The sequence below is a fragment of the Otolemur garnettii genome, unplaced genomic scaffold (genome assembly GCF_000181295.1).
Source record: "Otolemur garnettii isolate 467f Iridium unplaced genomic scaffold, OtoGar3 scaffold00015, whole genome shotgun sequence".
Lineage (NCBI taxonomy): Eukaryota > Metazoa > Chordata > Mammalia > Primates > Galagidae > Otolemur > Otolemur garnettii.
In genome coordinates, this window is record NW_003852410.1 from 2,340,654 (window position 1) to 2,359,286 (window position 18,633).

General features: G+C 51.3%; 1 protein-coding gene across 1 annotated transcript; it reads left to right on the plus strand.

Moving 5' to 3' along the window:
• Positions 1-1,266: 1,266 nt before the first annotated feature.
• On the plus strand, positions 1,267-18,370 carry OXTR (oxytocin receptor). Its single transcript, XM_003785470.1, has 2 exons — positions 1,267-2,333; positions 17,992-18,370. Exons 1-2 carry the CDS (start codon positions 1,412-1,414, stop codon positions 18,237-18,239), a joined length of 1,170 nt encoding a protein of 389 aa, XP_003785518.1. The 5' UTR covers positions 1,267-1,411; the 3' UTR covers positions 18,240-18,370.
• The last annotated feature ends 263 nt before the right edge of the window (positions 18,371-18,633 follow it).

Consider the following 18,633-nt stretch of genomic DNA (forward strand, 5'->3'; position numbering starts at 1 on the left):
CTTGTGGTTTTAAACCACTGCAAAATAAACTCGTTTGTTAGCGCCCCCGGGACCAAGCCTGGGCGACTTGACCCCGCTTTTCCCGATCGGAGCGCCCGGCCTCCCCCGCCCCCTAGCGGACTTGCGTGACAGTGCAGCCCGGGTCCCCGGCTGCAGAAAAACCGGCCACCTGCAGACAGCGCCTCAGCCAGACGCCGTCGGTTCGCACAGCCTGAGCGGCGCTCCGCTCTCGCCTTCTGTAAGCAACCAGCCACCACCAGCGAGGCTGCTGCAGGGCGAGGGCATTCCAACCGAGAGCCAGAGACCAAGCATAGTGTCAGATTAGGTGTCGCCCGCAGCCATCTCATCCTGGGCCGGGAGCGCACGCGAATTTGGAGCGGTCAGCAGACGTGCAACTTCTCCGGGGAGCTAACTTAAGGCTCACCTGCGGACTCCGTGCAGGTAGCTGGGTCTTGAGCAGAGTGGACGTGATGGCTAGGGGTAGTGGGACATCGGAACCCGAGTGGCGGTGGTGAGGTGCTTTGCGTTCCCGATTCCTAGGGGCGTGGAGTGCTCTGAGAATTGTAAAGTGATTGCTCAGGGCAGGACTGGGACGCGGAGCCATTGACTGTCAGGGTCCAAGACGCGAGTCGAGCTTCTGAGCCTTCGAGGCTGGGGAGGATTCCCGCCGGAGGGGCCTGGACCGGGGGCTCTGGGGACAGCGGTTGCGCATTTTTTTGAGACAGGAGTCCTCCAGTAGGGACTGCTGGACCGAGGTTCCATCGAAGCCGCTGTTTGGGAAGTTCGGGGAGTGCAGGCTGAGAGTCTTAGAAAGGAGAGGTTGGAGGCAGATGGTTCTGAGCTGGGGTTTCTGTTCAGGGGTTTCCTGAGCAAGTACACAGTCGGAGGTTTACTAGGAGAGGGGCTAGTTTCGGGGTCCCGCGGGAGGGGGATGTGTGAGGGTGCTGGAAGTGGGGGATAGGTAGTTTGGGGATCCCTGGGGGAGGCGGAGGGTTTTGGATCCCAGTCCTGTAGGAAAGGGGCTGATTCTGACGCTCCTTCAGTGGAAGCTGCTGAGCCACCCCAGGGAACAGAACTGGCGCTCGCGTGGACGATTCCCACTCATTTGCAGCGGCTCAGAGTGGGTACTTGTCAAATGGGGACTTCTGGGGTGGCGGCTGAGCAACCCGAGGCGGGAGGTTGAGGTTCCCAGGAGGGTGACAAGTGCGCCCCACGCGCGGTAGAAGTAACACCACCGTCTTCTCAGGCCCTCCTGGTTTGTTGCAGGCTCGGCCCCAGCAGAGGCGTCCGCAGAGTCTCAGTGGCAGCTCCTGGAGCCCCAAGGCGCGCCCTGCCTGGGCGTTCGGCCCCGCCCCGCGGAGCCGCACCTTAAAGAGCTCCGAGGCCAGGGCGCGCCGCTGCGGTCGGGGCCATGGAGGGCGCCCTCGCCGCCAACTGGAGTGCTGAGGCAGTCAACGCGAGCGCCGCGCCGCCGGGGGCCGAAGGCAACAGCACTGCCGGGCCGCCGCGGCGCAACGAGGCCCTGGCGCGCGTGGAGGTGGCGGTGCTGTGTCTCATCCTCTTCTTGGCTCTGAGCGGCAACGCGTGCGTGCTGCTAGCGCTGCGCACTACGCGCCACAAGCACTCGCGCCTCTTCTTCTTCATGAAGCACCTGAGCATCGCTGACCTGGTGGTGGCCGTGTTCCAGGTGCTGCCGCAGCTGCTGTGGGACATCACCTTCCGCTTCTACGGGCCCGACCTGCTGTGCCGCCTGGTCAAGTACCTGCAGGTGGTGGGTATGTTCGCCTCCACCTACATGCTGCTGCTCATGTCGCTGGACCGCTGCCTGGCCATCTGCCAGCCGCTGCGCACGCTGCGCCGCCGCACGGACCGCCTGGCTGTGCTCGCCACGTGGCTGGGCTGCCTGGTGGCCAGCGCGCCGCAGGTGCACATCTTCTCGCTGCGCGAGGTGGCCGACGGCGTCTTCGACTGCTGGGCGGTCTTCATCCAGCCCTGGGGACCCAAGGCCTACATCACGTGGATCACGCTAGCCGTCTACATTGTGCCGGTCATCGTGCTCGCCGCCTGCTACGGCCTTATCAGCTTCAAGATTTGGCAGAACCTGCGCCTCAAGACGGCCGCAGCCGCGGCGGCTGAGGCCCCCGAGGGCGCAGTACTTGGCGGGGGAGGTCAGGTAGCTCTGGCTCGTGTCAGCAGCGTCAAGCTCATCTCCAAGGCCAAGATCCGGACGGTCAAGATGACCTTCATCATCGTGCTGGCCTTCATCGTGTGTTGGACGCCTTTCTTCTTCGTGCAGATGTGGAGCGTCTGGGATGCCGATGCACCCAAGGAAGGTAGGCAGGGCTGGGAAACCGCGCGGAGGGAGTGTGGGGGCGGGGCTCCTCCTGCCGCCTCTGCACGTCCAGGGCTCTAGCGGATTTGTGAGGAGTGAGCCGGTTTGGAATCCCACAGAGCTGGATTTGAGTCACTGCCCCATCATCCCTGAGCCAAGTGGCTTTCGGCAAGTAACCAACCTGAGCCTTGACTTTCTCTTTTGTAAAATAAAAGTAATGATAAAAAGTGCCAACTCTCTCCAGCGGGTAGGGGAGTGAAATAAGAAAACACACATTAAGTCCTTAGCACGGTCCTTGGGCTGCGTGCGGGGCTGGTTACCATGGATCAGGAAGCAGAGTCAAGTGACTCCCTTTCCCCAGTGGTTACTGAGTGGTGGAGGTAAGTTTCAAACCCCAGCTCAAGCTTCTTCATTTTAAGTTGAACTTCTGCTTTAAGTTCAAGACTCTGCTTGAAGCCCAGAGGTCTGGTTTGGATCAGGGCAGCCTTGGGGAGATGGGTGGTTTGGCCTTACCAAGTGCCTAGTAGTTTCTCTGCTGGCTGTTAAGGGGAGGTGAAGTCAGTCCCCAAACCCCTCATCCAGTGGAGTCGATGAGCTCACAGGGGGTTGAGAGCTAGGTCACAGCTCTGGGTGCCCAGGACTGAGACTTTGCTTCCAGGTGAGGACAAGAGAAGAGAGCTGGGACTCAGGCATTCGCTTTTGATCTGGAGACTGGGTGATTTCCCAGGGGAAGGAGGCACACCTTCCAGATTGGAGGACTGTTGAAGACAGGCTGAGGGTGGGGCTGTGTTTAATTCTTGGCCTGATTCAGAAGGCCAAGAAGAGGGGGAAGGAGGGAGTGATCCAGAGGAGGGAGCTTAGGCACTAGGACTCTGGGGAATGGAGCACCAGGCAGCTCCCCTCACTCCCCCAGTTCCAGCAGCTCATTTGGAAAGAGCAGGAGGGGTGACCATTGGTGGTGAATGGTTTCTACTTTTTTGCTTGCAGGTAAGCACGTAACATATGCTGGGTGCTGGGGTCATCAAATGCATGTAAAAAAAGACCAAGGGATTTGCTTTCACCCTTTCTGGGCTCCAACAGTGCAATGTCCTGTTTCTGGATATAATCTCTGCTGCTCCCAGCAATCTGAAATACAAGCATCCTGTGTGAGGGCTGAGAGCTGCCTTCATTCAGTTTGATAACTTTGCTTTGGTCCTTTCCAGAAACCACAGACTCCTGGCTTTATTGAGCCCTCTCAAATAGCTCTCTCTTTGCCTTAATGGCCAGGATACTTGTCATTCAGTATTTATTGGACATTTGTGATATGCCAGCCCCCTGGGGTGGTACATGGTGAGGATGGCTATGGGGATTCAGCAAGGCCAGTTTGAGTCCATCCTGAAGCCCCTGGTTACTCCTTACAGCGGGGGCGCTTGCAACCAGGTCACACAGCCAGTCAAAGACAGAGCAGGCTTCTTATGAAGGGCAGGTGACTGGGAGTTGAGCTGGGCAGAAGCTGGTGGTGGAATTTTTTAAATAAGGCATCAGGCCACACCTGTTTCCTGGGCAGGAGCTGCAGAGACCAGCCCCACGTCTTGACCTCCAACACTAAGCATCGGGGAAGAAAGACTAGCATGGCCTTAGAGTAGGTACTGGGACATCTGAGTTCTAGTCCTCCTGCCAGTCCTTACAGGCTGGCAGACATTGGGTGAGGGATCCTTTGTATCCCTTGAGCCTTAATGTCTTTCTTTTAGAAAGAGGACATTTCAGCATTTAGTTCACTTGGTGAGCGTGCATTCTCCCTCCTTTTTCTTTGGGGTCCCCTTCCCTCTCCCATTCATTTCTTGAGTCCCTGCTGACTTTTCTCTCCCCTCCTCCTGCCACACCTCTCCTCTTGTGGCCCCCTCACCTGCACTCCTCTTTCTCACTTGGTCTCCTCCTAAAGAATGAAGATATATGGTCAACACACAGGTCATGATCACGGAGGGAAGTGTAGATCCTTTCTACAATCACATCAACACTCTTTTTCTGTGTTAAACAAAATCAAGTGTGTGTGAGAGAGAGAAAAAGAAACATATCCTAGCTAACGTGGAGGCCAGAGGCCTTTTGGGTATGTGTGGTCCTCTGTGGTCCTTTCAGAACGTCAGATCCCAGTTCCCCATGTATCTTTGGTTCCTTATGAATTCACAGGAAAGGGTGGGTGTCTGTGGAAACCCTGGACTTCGCTTGGTCCTCCTCAGCATTCTACCCAGGTGCTGAGCAGTCCAAATGCAGACCTGTGGGGAATTCATGATGCCACTGCAGCCGTTGTCCCCTGCCCACCCCAGCTTATGGTCAGGGACTCAGTCCAGAGGTGAGAGTCTTATTCAGCACAGAGCTGAAGACTTGGTCTTTGGCCACCAGCCTGCCCTAATTGTGCCAAGGTCTCAGGGCTGCAGGGGTCAGAGTGAACGTGTGTTCATCTGGAATGTACGCCCTGTGCCCACTTGGCCTTAATTTGGTAAGTGCAAATAGCAATCAGAAATGATGGTGTTTGCAATCACTTTGGAGATACCACTCAATCTAGAGGCCATCAGCAAGTGTTAAGGAAGGAATCAAAGAGAAATACACTTGAGCTACTTGAGAAATTTTGATCAAAAAAGTAGAATTAATGCACAGCCTGCACTTTCCTCTCCAAGAAGAACAAAATTTACAAGACACAGAAAACTGTTTAGATCAGGGGCTCTTATACTGCTCATCCCTGGGACCCCAAACTTGGAAGTGCAGGGAGCCCACTGGCTAACAGCATTACGTCACTCAGGGAAGCCTGTGGGCAGAGCCGGGTGAGGTGCAGGGGAAGGGAAGGTGAGACAAGTGGTGTCTGTGCTTGGTTCACCCCAGAAACCTTGAGGGGGGACAGGGAAGTTAGCAGATGGTCCCTAGTCAAGCCTAGCAGAGTGGGTGGGGACAGACTTGCTGGAGCAATACTGATAACTACTGCTAATGAAGTCTCCATGTGTATAGGTTAGCTACAATGTGGTCCTTTTCCTAGGAATCAAGGCAAAGAGAATAGCTTATACTTTTAATATTTCCATTGCTCAGAAATAAAAACCCAAGAGGAGGAGAGTGGCCGAATGAGGTCCACTCCTTCAAGTGCTGGTGGGCCCTGATTTGGCGAAGCTGGTGGGACCTGATGCCTCACGCAGGTTTTGACAAACCCTGAGTGTATTCCACAGCAGAGATGGGGCACCGTCTTTCCCGTGAACCCAGTGGAATCCGCTCTGCTGCCGGTCCCAAGGATTTGGACCTTCTGAGCGGGGAGTCGGGTGGGGAGAGGTCTGGCCCATGGCACCTAGGGGTCACGTGATCAATGGCACGCTTTTCTCCCCACCCACTCTACTTTTTAAAAAGTTTTCCTTGAATTCTTGCTGTTGACTTTGAGAATCTCAGCAGTTAACTCCTAATGGAGGAGATGGATGTTCTTTTCTTGAGCCTGGGTGGAGGGGGGTGAGGGTGGAAACAGACAGAGCCCAGGGGACAATAGGCAGTGACCAGGGAGGTTGGCATGTGGGGAAGAAGCTAGTTAAGGCTGGAGAGGTGGACTGTGAGCCCCCTCACAGCAGGGCCACTGCCTGTCCTGTTCACTGATGTGTGCCCAGTGTCTGGCTTGTCAAATTCATGGAAGATGGGAGAAGAAAGGTGTACGAGATAGGCTGGACTCAGGAGGAATAGGGGCTTTCTAAATAGCTCTCCAACAGTAGAGCTAGCCACCTGGGGAGGAGGTGAGCGCCCCGTTACTGGAGGCAAACGAACATCTATCAGGGGCTTGGAGCAGCAGGAGGGTTGAGATGCACAGAGGGCCTGATTGTGTTTTCTGGTCCGGAAGAATGAGCTTCCAAGCCCCTCCCTGTTACCAGGGAACTGAGGACCCTCCAGCATGTAGTGGGCCCTCCTATCCTTCTTATGGACACTGTGTCCAAGGTCTGAGGGTGTAGACACCTTGGGGGGCTTATTCTTCAGGTGACCCAGTGATGTGGAATGCATGGGGAGAGTGGACAGGAGGAACTTGAACGCGTTATTCACTCTGGGCCAAGAAGAGCGCTCAAGCATGGCCCTTGGGGGAATAAATTGTAATTAGACAGTTCATGGCCACACTCTCGTCTGATTGAGCAATTGTGAGTTCTTTTATATTCTTGGCTAATGCTAATGTTTTTCTTTTGGGTTTCAGTCCCAAGGTGACATCACTTCCCCATCTCACCCCCACCCCAAAGGTTGGATATTTATGAACAGTAAAAAAAAGTCTTGTTTGGTGAGGCTTTGCTACGTATTTTTCCATCTGATGGCTGCCTGGGTGGATTGTGGGAGGGGTGAAGAGTGGAAGAAGGGGGTGTGGAGGTCTCAGATCAGGAGATCCAAGCTGATCTCAGCGCTCTGAGAGGCTGGGTTTGGCCTGTGACCAGGCTTGGATATGCCATGTGTGGTCTGAGGGGCTGGACCACCAGCTGACCCTACCACCCTGCCCTGGCTACTCCTGGAGGCAAAGGGAACCCCACGGGGCTCACTCCAGGGGCTGGGTTACAGGTTCACCTATATTCTGCCAGACCCGACACATCAGGCCCCACTGCCAGGGCTCATGACCTGGGAGGCAGCGTTGAGGAGTAGAGTCCCCTCAAAGTCCTGGTCCTCTTGCCATCTGTGTGATTTGGGGCCTGCCTCTTGCTGGTCTCTGGGCCTTTGTCAGCCCTGTCTGAGCAGTGGGGCCAGCCTCTCCTGATGGAGCTTGACACCCTGTTTGGGTGTCAGAGGACCCAGTTCACTTGCTGTTGCTACCCTTGGATGAACTTGCCTTGTGTACCCCCAGCTAGGTCGATGACTTGCCACTTCCCACATGTCCCTGTGAGCAGCCCTCACCCAGGTAAGGGGCAATACACCTATTATATTAGAGGGGAAACTGAGGCTCAGAATGGCATGCCCTGCTCAGAGCCACCATGGAGTGAGTAGTGGAGCTGGGATTTGAACCCAGGCCATCTCACACTGGAGACTGACGTGGCGTTACCATTCTCTGCCCAGGCCAGCAATTTTCCAACAGTGGTTGCACCTTGGCATCTGGGCCTCCTGAGGCCCTAGTTGGAAAGCTGATTCCTTGGCCCAGACCCACTGAATCAGAGCCCTCCTCTCTCTTTCTGGCCCCAGCATCCTGAAAGCTTAGGCTCTTCCCGCAACAGCTCTGTCCAGTGGCACCGCCCTCTCCACTCTGGGTTTAGTGCCACGTCCCTTGGACTTCTCTCCGTGTCCACCACAGATCCCGTCATCTTAGCAGCAACACATGCCCCATGTGGGCACTCGGCTTTCTCTCCACAGTCTCCTTCTCTGTTTACAGCGTGATTTTTCAACATTGGCATTATTGACATTTTGGGCAGAGTAATTGGGGGTGTGTGTGTGTTGGGCTGGGGACTGTTCTGTGCATTGTACAATGTTTAACAGCATCCATGACCTCTTCTGCTGCCTGTCACTAGCACCTCCTTGTCTGTTATGGCCAACAACAATGTCCCCAGACATTGCCAAATGTCCCCTAAGGGGCATAATTGCCACAGTTAAGAACTACTGGTTTAGATCCACTGTCTAGGCCTGGCCTGAACCGATATCCCAAATATGAGTGCCCCTTGTTACCTCTGCCCTGGGCTCTGGCCAACGTGCCTTGTGTATCCCCAGCCGGGTGGATGACTCGCCACTCCCCACGGGTTCCTATGACCTTGCTACCTTTGCTCCCCACACTGACGCTGTTGCTGCCTCAGGAATGCTCCCCACAGCCTCTCTGTGCAGAGTCATCCCAGCTTCAGAGCGTGGGCTGCTTTGTGACAAAACTCCAGGGGATGCCTTTTCCCTCAGGGTCTGGGAGAATGGTGTTTCTGGGAGTGGCACAGCATGTGGTCCACACGACTGGACATGGCTGCCTCATCCAGCACCCCTTTCGTGAAGCCCTTCCTTTTTCCCTGGTCAGGGGGTCTCCTTCCTTCTCTGATGCTCGTGCGTTCCTTCTACAGACAGTTACTTCCTCTCAGAGGGTCCTGTCCACGAAACCTCTGCTTTGACCTGTCCATCCTCCAGCGAGGAGAGTTGGCAAGGAGCCCTCCCCAGTCACTTATCCTCCTGTGGCCGGCCGCTGGTGTGGGTAAACATGGGGCAGTCCAGCCACAGTTGGTCACAGAGCTCTGGGTAGACGCACAGACCTCTGGGAGAGACACTCCAAGTTTCTGCCAGGCTGTGACAGGGTTTTATGTCTGCTGTGTGTCCAAGTGGACCAGCAGCTCTGACTCTGTGCTGACCCTGCCCACAGCTCAGTTTTCTGGGGCTCAGAATAGGGTTTAGGTTGTGTGGAGGGTGGAATGTGCCCAGGGCAGGGCCTGGCACACAGTGAGTGCCTAATACGATGCCTGCTTTTAAAAAGAGAAAGATGTGTCAATACCTGTCAGGGTCCTGGGGCAAGGCAGTGAGTGAGGCTGGGGGTGCGCACGGGCTACTCTGAGCACAGGGCTAGCGGATTAGCAAAGGGGCTGCAGTTTCATGTGGGGTGGTGCCCCATGGAGCTGGGAGCAAGAGTGGTAAGAGAGAAGGAGAAGCAAACCAGAGAGGCAGTGGGGGAGAGGGAGGCTCTGGCTCGCTTTGGAGGTGCCCTGGGGGTGGGGCAGAGGAGGTGTGATCAGGGTCTGGTCAGTGTCCTGATTCCTTGTTCCTGTGCTCCGAGACTATCCTGGCCTCTGAGGGAGGCTTCCACTAGTGTCTCCCAAGCTCTGCCAGGAGCAGGCGCTTCCTGCCAGATGCTTGGGGGTCTATCTTCGGCCCACGCTCAGGCCTTCACGGTCACTCTTGCTCATTCTGTTTCTCTCCCTTTCTCTCCACCCGACCTTGAGATCTCAGTGAGAACTTAATTTTCCTAGAGGGAATTGTTGCATTTGAGTCCAGTCACCCTGTTGGGAGGCTGTACCCTGTTGCCAAGCGGGGAAATTGTCTTTATGCCTATCTAGTGTGCTGGTGATGGTGGCTGATTTATCAGGACTCCCCGTCTGCTAATTTCATGCTTCGGTTCAATTTGGTCCCTTAGTGAACTCTTCCTGCTTTCCAGTCTCTCTGCTGGCGGCCAGGGACAGAGCTACTAATGAGTCACAGTCCCCAGCCTGAGAGCATAAAAACAGTAACCACAATGTAACAGGATAATGCTATCACAGAAGTATTTGTTTTCAAGTACTTTCAATCCCTGAGGAGGCATTATTTGATCCTATCTCCCTAGGGAAAATCCAGGAGGGTTTTAGAGAGGAAGTAACCTTTGAAAAGGGTTTTGAAGGATGAGTAGGAGCTTGCTGCCTGAAAAAGCAGATACAAATTCCACGTTGGACAGTTACTTTATTATCTTCCTCATATTCTCTGTCTATATGCTTTAAACCCATTGGACAGATGGTTCTCAAACTTTTGACATGCATACGAGTCACCTGGGGACCTTGTTAAAATGCAGATTCTGATTTAGGAGGTCTGGAGTGGGGCACCAGGTGTCTGCATTTTTGACCAATACACGTGGTGCCCTGCAGCTTGCCTTATTAAATGCACTTTGTGTAGTAAAGTTTTAACTTCTTATCTCTTTTACCAAACCCCACTGTTTTGCCTTTACATATGTGGCTCAAATTTGCTGAAGGTCCTATTGTTCCTTGAAGGGTGGGGAAGGGCTGGTCAGTTACAGGAAGTCCCTGGCTTGCATTCTGTCAGAGTGTGGTTATTCCCTTGGCCAGTGAGTCCCACACATGCACCTGCCTGGAGCAGTGCTATCATAGAAGCCCAGTTTCAACTCTGTAGCCCACAAATTTGTCCCCTATCCAGACCTGCACAGGGTAATAAATCACATTTATAAAATAGTGTTTTTTTTCAAAGAAGGCACCTGTAGTAAATGTTGGGACTCAATCATTCTATCAGCATATAGTTAATAATCATTTTTTTTTTTTTTTTTTTTTTTTAGGATTTTCTATATACTGGCTCCCAAGTGCCTACATAGTCCTGTAGGAATAAGGGACCCACCCCTGGATTCTTGGCACTCCACGGGAGGCCTCCAACCTAGAGATTGGTGTGAGGGCCTTTTACCAAGTTGATGGGCTTGATTTGACTGGGCTGGGGCCAGCCGCATGCTTCTGAGTTGTATGTGGAGCATGTCAATTGGTGCAGGAAGAACACAGCCTCAAGAGGCCGTGGCCAGCTGCCCAGCCACCAGCTGTTCTGAGCTAATCTAGACTTTTAGCACTGGGTGGGGGCAGTGCCAGGAAACCTGCACCAGGGAGCTGCTGGGGCTCAAGCAAGGCCAGGCTGGGAAGGGTGGAATGTTGGGGCCTGGCGTCCTCTGTTATGCCCCTCTGTGAATCATGGTGCCCATGGGAAATACAGAGTTGATTCTGCATCTCAGGTGGCAGAACCACCCAGCAGGTGACATTTGCTTTGGAGTGTGGCTGTTTCTGCCTGTGCCCACCAGCCCCTCCCCCAAACTCCCCTGTACCCCAATCTAATATTGAACTGGTCTTTTATGCCTCTCTTTCTCACCTCGAGTTTGGGAATCTTTTGAGGGTTCACGTAGGATGGGTTCACGTAGGTCCCCAGTACCTTCTCAGGGGATTTCTAAGGGGAGGATGGATGAATGTCTGACCTGTTCTTCTTCCAAGGAATGCTTGAGGCCAGCAGCCCCAGGACAGTTTGAGTGGACCAGCCTTTCCCTTCTTCCCTCCCCTCCCAGCAAGGATCAAAGAGAGCAGGTTTGTAATCCAGGCACAGACTCAGGGCTGTGTCACCAGGAGGTGTGATTTTTATGGCAGTTAAGTGGAAGAGATGTGTTTAGAGCTGGCTCTTCCAGGGAGGGCCCTAAAATCCTGCTCCCGCCCACCATTGCAGTAACCTTCTCTTTGGATTTCTTAAATCACTGGCAGAATAATTTTTCCCAACATGGACTAGCTGTGGTTCCTTTCTTATTATATAATGCAGTCTCAGGGCTCTGGATTTTTATTTTATTTTGTTTTATCTTATTTTATTTTTTTCTAAAAAAAAATAAAAGACAAGGTCTTGTTCCGTTGTGCAGGCTGGGGTGAAGTGGTGTCATCCTTGCTCACTGCCACCTTGAACTCTGGAGCTCAAGCCATTGTTCTGTCTCAGCCTCCCGCGTAGCTGGGATGACAGGCGTGTACTACCACACCAGCTAATTTTTAAGATGTTTCTTAGAGATGGGGGTCTCACCACATTGCCCAGGCTGGCCTTGAATTTCTGGCCTCAAACAATGCTTCCAATTTGGCCTCCCAAAGTGCTGAAATTCTAAGTGTGAACCACTGGGACCAGCATTATTTTCTTTTTGTTTTTAATTTTTGTGAAATGCTGTAGAAAAGGGCCAAGGAAAATTTCTTTAATTGACTTAAGATCAGGAATCTCCACCTTTAGGCTTTAAAATATTAGTGTAGTTGATGTATCTCATCTTCATTAATTGTAATATTAATACTAACCACATGAATAAACACCTTACCCTTCACAAGGCCCTTTTACCCTATCCCTTTACGAATTTTCCATTTTTTCCATGTCTCCTCCATTTTGCAGATCAGGAAACTGAGGCTCAGCCAGTAGATGTGGGTCAGAGAGTGATGAGGGATCCAGGCCCCGGGGGTCTGCACCTGGATCCTGAGTTCCTGGCCTCTCCTTGCGACCCTGGAACCAGTGCTTTTCCGGGCTGGAGGCTTCCTCTGCAAATAAGTTTCTGTCCTCTGCCCTCAGAGAAGGTGCTAGCTGCAGACTCAGCCTCTCTGGGCCAGCAACATGCTGGTTTCTGGGTCTTCCTTTCCTCTGTACTGACTTCACTGTGGCTCCACTTTGCAGTAAAGCTGGCAGGAGGTCAGTCTTTTAGGGAGCTCGGGAGCTGCGATGGCCCTTCAGAGGAGCCTGAATGAGAGAAAGCAGGGGTCTGGCCCTCAGTGTGCCCGCTGAATGGTCCCTGGTGGCAGCTTCCTCTTGCCAAAGGCAGTGCTGGGAGAGAAAGTGGGCTGCGAGCACAGGCAGCTGACAGCTGGGGCTCACAGCACCCACTGAGAACCTGCTGGACTCAATATGAAGGCAGTGATGTGTCTAATTTCCCTTTTTAGTCAGTGCCCCTTGAGGACTACCTACCGGGTGGTAAGTGTGTTTTGAATGAAAACAGTAGCACGCTAAGGCTTTCAGGCTGGAAGAACACCAGCAACGTGGCGAGGCTCTAGAACTTCAAGTTGACATTCTGGTGAGCAGGAAGGAGAGAGGACAATTTTATGGGTGTTGGGGGCGGCAACTGTGTGTTTGAGCTGAGACAGATCTCAGTGGTCAGCCTCTGACTCAGTATCTCAAATCTGCAGGGCAAGAGCAGATATATACAGGACCCCAAGTAAGACAGAATGAGACAAGGGCATTCTTTTTTTTCTCTTCTTTTTTTTTTGGAGACAGAATCTCAGTCTGCCACCCTGGGTAGAGTGCCACCATGGCATTGTCATAGATCACAGCAACCTTAAACTCTTGAGCTCAAGAGATCCCCTCACCTGAGTCTTCTGAGTAGCTGAGACTACAGGTACCTGCCACAATGCCTGGCTGTTTTTTTCTATTTTTAGTAGAGACAGACCACATCTTGCTCAGACTGGTCTCAAATTCTGGAGCTCAAGCAGTGCCCCTGCCTTGGCTTCCTGAGGGTAGGATTACACGAGAGCCACTACAGCCTGCAGACAAGGGCATTCATATCTAGAGCTCTTCCATTATTTGTTTCAGCCTCCTGCTGACTTTGTGGAACCCCAACACACCCCCACTCTCCCCAAAGATGGCCTGTCTCTCAGTCTGTTTAAACCCATCAGAAAATCACAAGAGGGTTGAGAAGGGAGGATCTGGGCTGAAGGCTACACTGGTAGTGTGGGGCCTTTTGAGCCGCACAAGAATCTGCAAATAAGTTGACCTTCCTGGCTCTGCAGTCTGCCCCAGGAGCCATGCTAGACAGACACCGCCATATGGCAGAGAAGCTCCCAGAAGTGCCACCAGCGGGACCTGTGTTTTATGCCCCACCCTGGGCTGCTTCACATTCTAAGACACACCCTAGCTCGGGAGCAGGATCTCCCCTTTATTACCACACACACACACACACACACACACAGGGTACTATCTCTCTGATTGGCTAGAAAGATAACATAACACATTTGTGCATCATGGGGTAGTGATGACAAGAGCTCAAATATAGCTAAACTGTATTAAAGGCTTCCTGTCGTGAGTGCCAGGAATCCTGAACAGCACTTGGTATCCTATCCAGGTAAGTAGGTCTTGTAACACTTCTGTGAAGAAGCTCTTTTATTATTCTCATGTCCCAGAGAAACCAAGGTTTAAGAGAGGGTAGGCGACTTGCCCAAGAATACATAGCTGAAAGTGGAAGAGTCAGGATTTGTGTCCGGGTGTGGATGACTCAAAAGCAAAGGCACCACACGATTCTGCTGATTCTAGTAGGTGGTGAACTGATCTGAGCTTGTCCTGTGGATCTGTCCTTCTCTTTCTGGGCCCTTTCACACATTACTTTTGTTATTATTATTATTTATATAATGAAAATAAATGTCTTAATTTTCTTATTTACCCAAGCCTACTTTAGGGCACTTGCTTTTTAATGTCTGGGCCTCCTACAGTCATCTAGATTAAGGATTGGCTAACTTCTTCTGTAAAGGGCGTGGGATTAAATAGTTTAGGCTTGTAGAGTTTATAAGGTCTTTATCATGACTACTCAACTCTGCCCTTGTAGTGCAAAAGCTGCCATAGATATATATGAATGAATGGGTGTGGCTGTGTTGCAATAAAACTTTATTAACAAAAATGGCAGCCAGCAATGTTTGGCCAGTGGGATGCAGTTTGCTGATCCCTGGTCTAGACCAGGAGGCACTTCTGGCCAGGAAAGATAATCTTATAGGAGGCACTGCGTCCCCTCCCAGATGTACTTGGCTTGCAAAGACCATCGCCAGGAAGTGGGCAGTGCCTGCTCCCAGTGGGAGTCTACATTTGCATTGGGAGCATGAAGTTGCTCTCTGCCCCACCAATCCTACTATGAAGGTAATTGCCACCCAGCTAGCCTGTCTTTACTTTGGGGTTGAGAAGCTCCACTATTTGCAACCAACCTGACATGTGAGGACACTAACCAGTTTTTAAAAGGAATCAGATTCCATTGCTTTTTTTTTTTTTTTAAATTTTGGATTAATATAAGGGTACAATTAGTTTACATTGTTGGAAAAGTCTGAGTTGTGTGCCACATGCCCTTACATTAGATAGGAACACAGGGAGACTTGTTGTGTGCCCCTTGGGAAGTCTGTCTCTCTCTCTTTCTGAGCTTCACTTTCCTCATCTATAAAATAAAGACAAGTTTGTTTTGAAAACTGTTCTATTCTGGACACACTTGGGTAGTGATTACGATGGTCAACACTGCAGCCATTGTCACATGCTCCCTTGGAAATAGCATTGTGAAATGCAAGGACAACATTTCCCATGCTTTGTTCTGTTCTGGCTCTTTTGCAATCCTGTGAAGCTTTTCTAGTCACCAAAAGGGGCAATGTGTGACCTACACAAGATACAGTAAGCCCAGAAAGCAGGTTAAAGTGGAATCACTCACTCACCTGCTCAGAAACCATCAATGGCTCTCCATTACCCAGAAAGTGCAGACTCAACCTGAATTCAAGATTCTTTCCAGTCTCATTCTAAACTATCTTTCCAGTCTTTTTTCTCATGAAACTCCCCTTCCCCCCTGTTGTGCTCTTGGCAGTCCCCAAGGGATCTTGACGTTTTCCACCATGGTCCTTATCCCTGCTCCTTCCACCCTTTGAAACATCCTCCCTAAGGGGCTTTTTATGCCCAAATATTTCTCCTCCCTGCTGACAGGAAAGCCTTGAAATCCCTAATCTTTGGATCAGCAGGATATCAGCCAAAGGCGCCTTTGATGCAGGTAGCTCAATACAAGCAAGTCCAGTTTACAGAGGATCCTTCATCCCCCAGGAGTGAGGCCAGGCTGGTCATTTGTGTCTGTGGCCACCAGGTGGGAGCAGAGATGCTGGCCAGACTCCTCCCACTCCACTAGCCTCTTTGAGGCAGAAAGCCTTATGGGGTACTTAGGAATTTGTTAGCTATTTACTTTTTTTGTGTTGACATTTCTGTAGTTTTTTAAAAAAAATTTAAAGTAGGATAAAAAAGTTAAAAGATCCAGTTTTAAGGAGTGAGACAAACAGCTGAAATGACCAGCTAAGGTTCTATTGTACACTGTCTAGAGCAGATAAAATGTGCCTTTCTATTGGAGTATGAACTTTGTTCCTGGTATTTCTCCCTGTCCCACCGTGTAGCTTTATACCCCTGCATGCTTCCTGTGTGGCTGATTGTTAAATTCTTGATGCCTTCTTAAAATTTGACTTTTATCCATTGATTTTGCCTTTTTTTATGATTTTGAAGACATTCTATCTTAGTCTTGTGGGTGATTTATTTATTTATTTTGGAAACAGAGTCTCACTTTGTCCCCCTAGGTAAAGTGCCGGGGCCTCACAGCAACCTCAAACATACTCTTGGGCTCAAGTGATTCTCTTGCCTCAGCCTCCTGAGTACTTGGGACTACTGGTGTCTATCATCATGGCCAGCTATTTTTAGAGTTGGGGTCCTGCTCTTGCTCAGGCTGGTCTTGAGCCCCTGAGCTTAGGCAATCCACTTGCCTCAGAGTCCCAGAGTGCTAGGATTACAGGCGTGAGCCACTGTGCCCAGCCCTTGTGGGTGATTTTATTTTTGTTGGTGAAGTATTTCACCAGAATTTCTGACTTAAATTCAATCTTCTTATCTATTCAAATCAAAGCATTTTTTAAGAAGAAAAATTCTTTATTTAAAGCAAGGAATTCAGTAGTATTGGCTTTTTTTCTTCTGCTTTTCCTCTTTTTCATTCTCTATTATTTTAGTTGTAAGGATCAGACTCCCTTTGCTTTCAAATATTCTCTTTTGCAAGAGTTGTGTTTTTTGTCTGTTGTAACTTGCTCTTGTTACAACAAAACAGCTGCACCAATATTTAATTAGACCCGTGGTTCTTAAACTTGAGGGTGGGTCAGAATGTCAACAGATTGCTGAGCCCTGTTGCTGCCACCACCAGAGAGTCTGATTCAGCAGTTCTGGGGTGGGGCCTAAGAATTTGCATTTCCAATAAATTCCCAAGTGATACTGCTGCTCTGGTGACCCCACTTTAAGAACTGCTCCCTTAGATGAACCGATAATCGCCCTTCTCCCAGAGAAGGGGACACTTTGGACACTTTGCTGATAGATGTCTCTGTTCTCGTCCTCGATGGACACATCTCTACCTTAAATCCCTAGGGAAGAGTCTCTTTACTTGTTCCCCTGGGGGAGAGTCCTTTCCTGTAGTTAGCTCTTGAATTCTGGAGTTATATTTTGAAACATTTTGCAGGAAAGACAGAAGACTAGTGGGTTTTCCCAGCCTTCCAGGATAAGGATATGGCTGAACAGAATTCTTGGTTCTGTTGTTTTCCTCATGGGTTTCTGGGGATGCGGCCCGGCCTCATCTGTCAGCAGATGTCCGGTTGTTCAGATTTAAAGCCATTGAAAGAAACCCAGCTTGTTTTCCCTGTGCTTGGAGGTACCTAGGGTTCAGACATTTTTAAAACTTGAATGTGTGTCAAGCAGTGTTTTGAAGTTGACTTCTGATCATTAATTTTGCCTGGGACTCGATGAGTGCTTAGTGTCAGCATAGCTTTGACCCGGCTACTTGTAGGGTCACGTTTCTCCCCAACAGTAAGTCTTACTGTCAGGCTGAAGCAGTGCTCTTGTGAGCATCTTCACAGAAGTGCTGGCAGTTTTATCAGCCATGAAGGTATTACCCGCTTTCCTGCCATCTCACCTTTGCCTGTGCCATCTTGTCTGCCTGAACCATCCTTCTTCCTTCTCTGCCTGGAAAACCCACGAGCATCTTTAGAAGCAGCTCAAAGCTCCTTTGTGTGGGGCTGGTCTCCATGCTCAGAGTGGTACCTCCCTGTGAGTTCTCACCTAACTTCCACACTGTGGTGTTTCTCATTGTGTTTGTTTTGGGGTCCTTGGGTGTTTACCCTGGTGCCTGGCACACGATCATGACAGCAGCCTTCATTTATTGGGCACTTACTGTATACCAAGCACTCTGTAATCCTTACAGCATTCCTGGGAGTTTTGGGTACTCCTATTATCTCCATTTAAGGATGAGGAAACTCAGGTGTCTTGGGAGTTCTAGTTGGCTGCTGGTGGGACTAGAACGCAAGCTAGCTGTGGCAGCTTCCAGATGCTGTGCTGTTACACACTTGAAGTCATAGGCACTCAGCCTGGCTGGGTGAGTGATGCCTGAACAGGTGGCCATGACGTGTCCTGATCCTGCTGAGGGAGGCGGCCAGTGGGTCAGCTTTGATGAGAGAATGGCAGGGATGATTCCTGAGCTGGGCTGAGCCTGCGCGGGCTTTGGGGACAGGCTGAGGACATACTTAGGGTGGAAGGCAGGCAAGCTTTGCCTCTTTAGCACCTTTTCTTGTGATCCAGGACGTGGTACTTGGACAAAGCTGTTGCGTAGGACACCAGGGCTGGGTTGGACAGGTCTGGGAGCTGCTCTGGTAGTGATGGCCTGTTGCCTCTCTCCCACCCCCACCTGCCCCCAGCCTCAGCCTTCATCATCGCCATGCTCCTGGCCAGCCTGAACAGCTGCTGCAACCCCTGGATCTACATGCTCTTCACGGGCCACCTCTTCCACGAACTCGTGCAGCGCTTCCTCTGCTGCTCCTCCAGCTACCTGAAGGGCAGCCGACCCGGAGAGACCAGCTTCAGCAAAAAGAGCAACTCATCTTCCTTTGTCCTGAGCCGTCGCAGCTCCAGCCAGAGGAGCTGCTCCCAGCCATCCATGGTGTGACCCACCGGCCTGGGCCAGGGCTGCTCCTGCTCCAGGCTTGGGATGTGCTGACTGGGGTAGTCTGCTCCTTGGTGGTGGTGTATGTACGTGTACAAGATACCTATCAGTTTGTATCCCTCCGCACCTGTGGGTGGTTTGAGTAGAGTGGCCAGTGGTCTCCATGGCAAAGGATGGCAAGAGACTCAACCAGCAGATAGATTATCTGCTCCCTGGGCTCCCACACATACTTCCATCTACCTGTGACCCCGCTGCTCCCCTGGGCATTGGGTGGGTTATTTTTTTTTCCCCTGGGACCTATAATGTCACTCCACTATCTTTTTACTCCTTTATTCTGGGATCTTGTGAAAGGAGGTAAAATAAGATTTGTGATCAACTGGGTCAGGAATGCCAGTGT

Coding starts and splice junctions, on each gene's coding strand:
- OXTR (XM_003785470.1), top strand. CDS start 1,412: ATGGAGGGCGCCCTCGCCGCCAACTGGAGTGCTGAGGCAGTCAACGCG. Junction 2,334..17,991: donor TGCCGATGCACCCAAGGAAG/GTAGGCAGGGCT, acceptor ACCTGCCCCCAG/CCTCAGCCTTCATCATCGCC.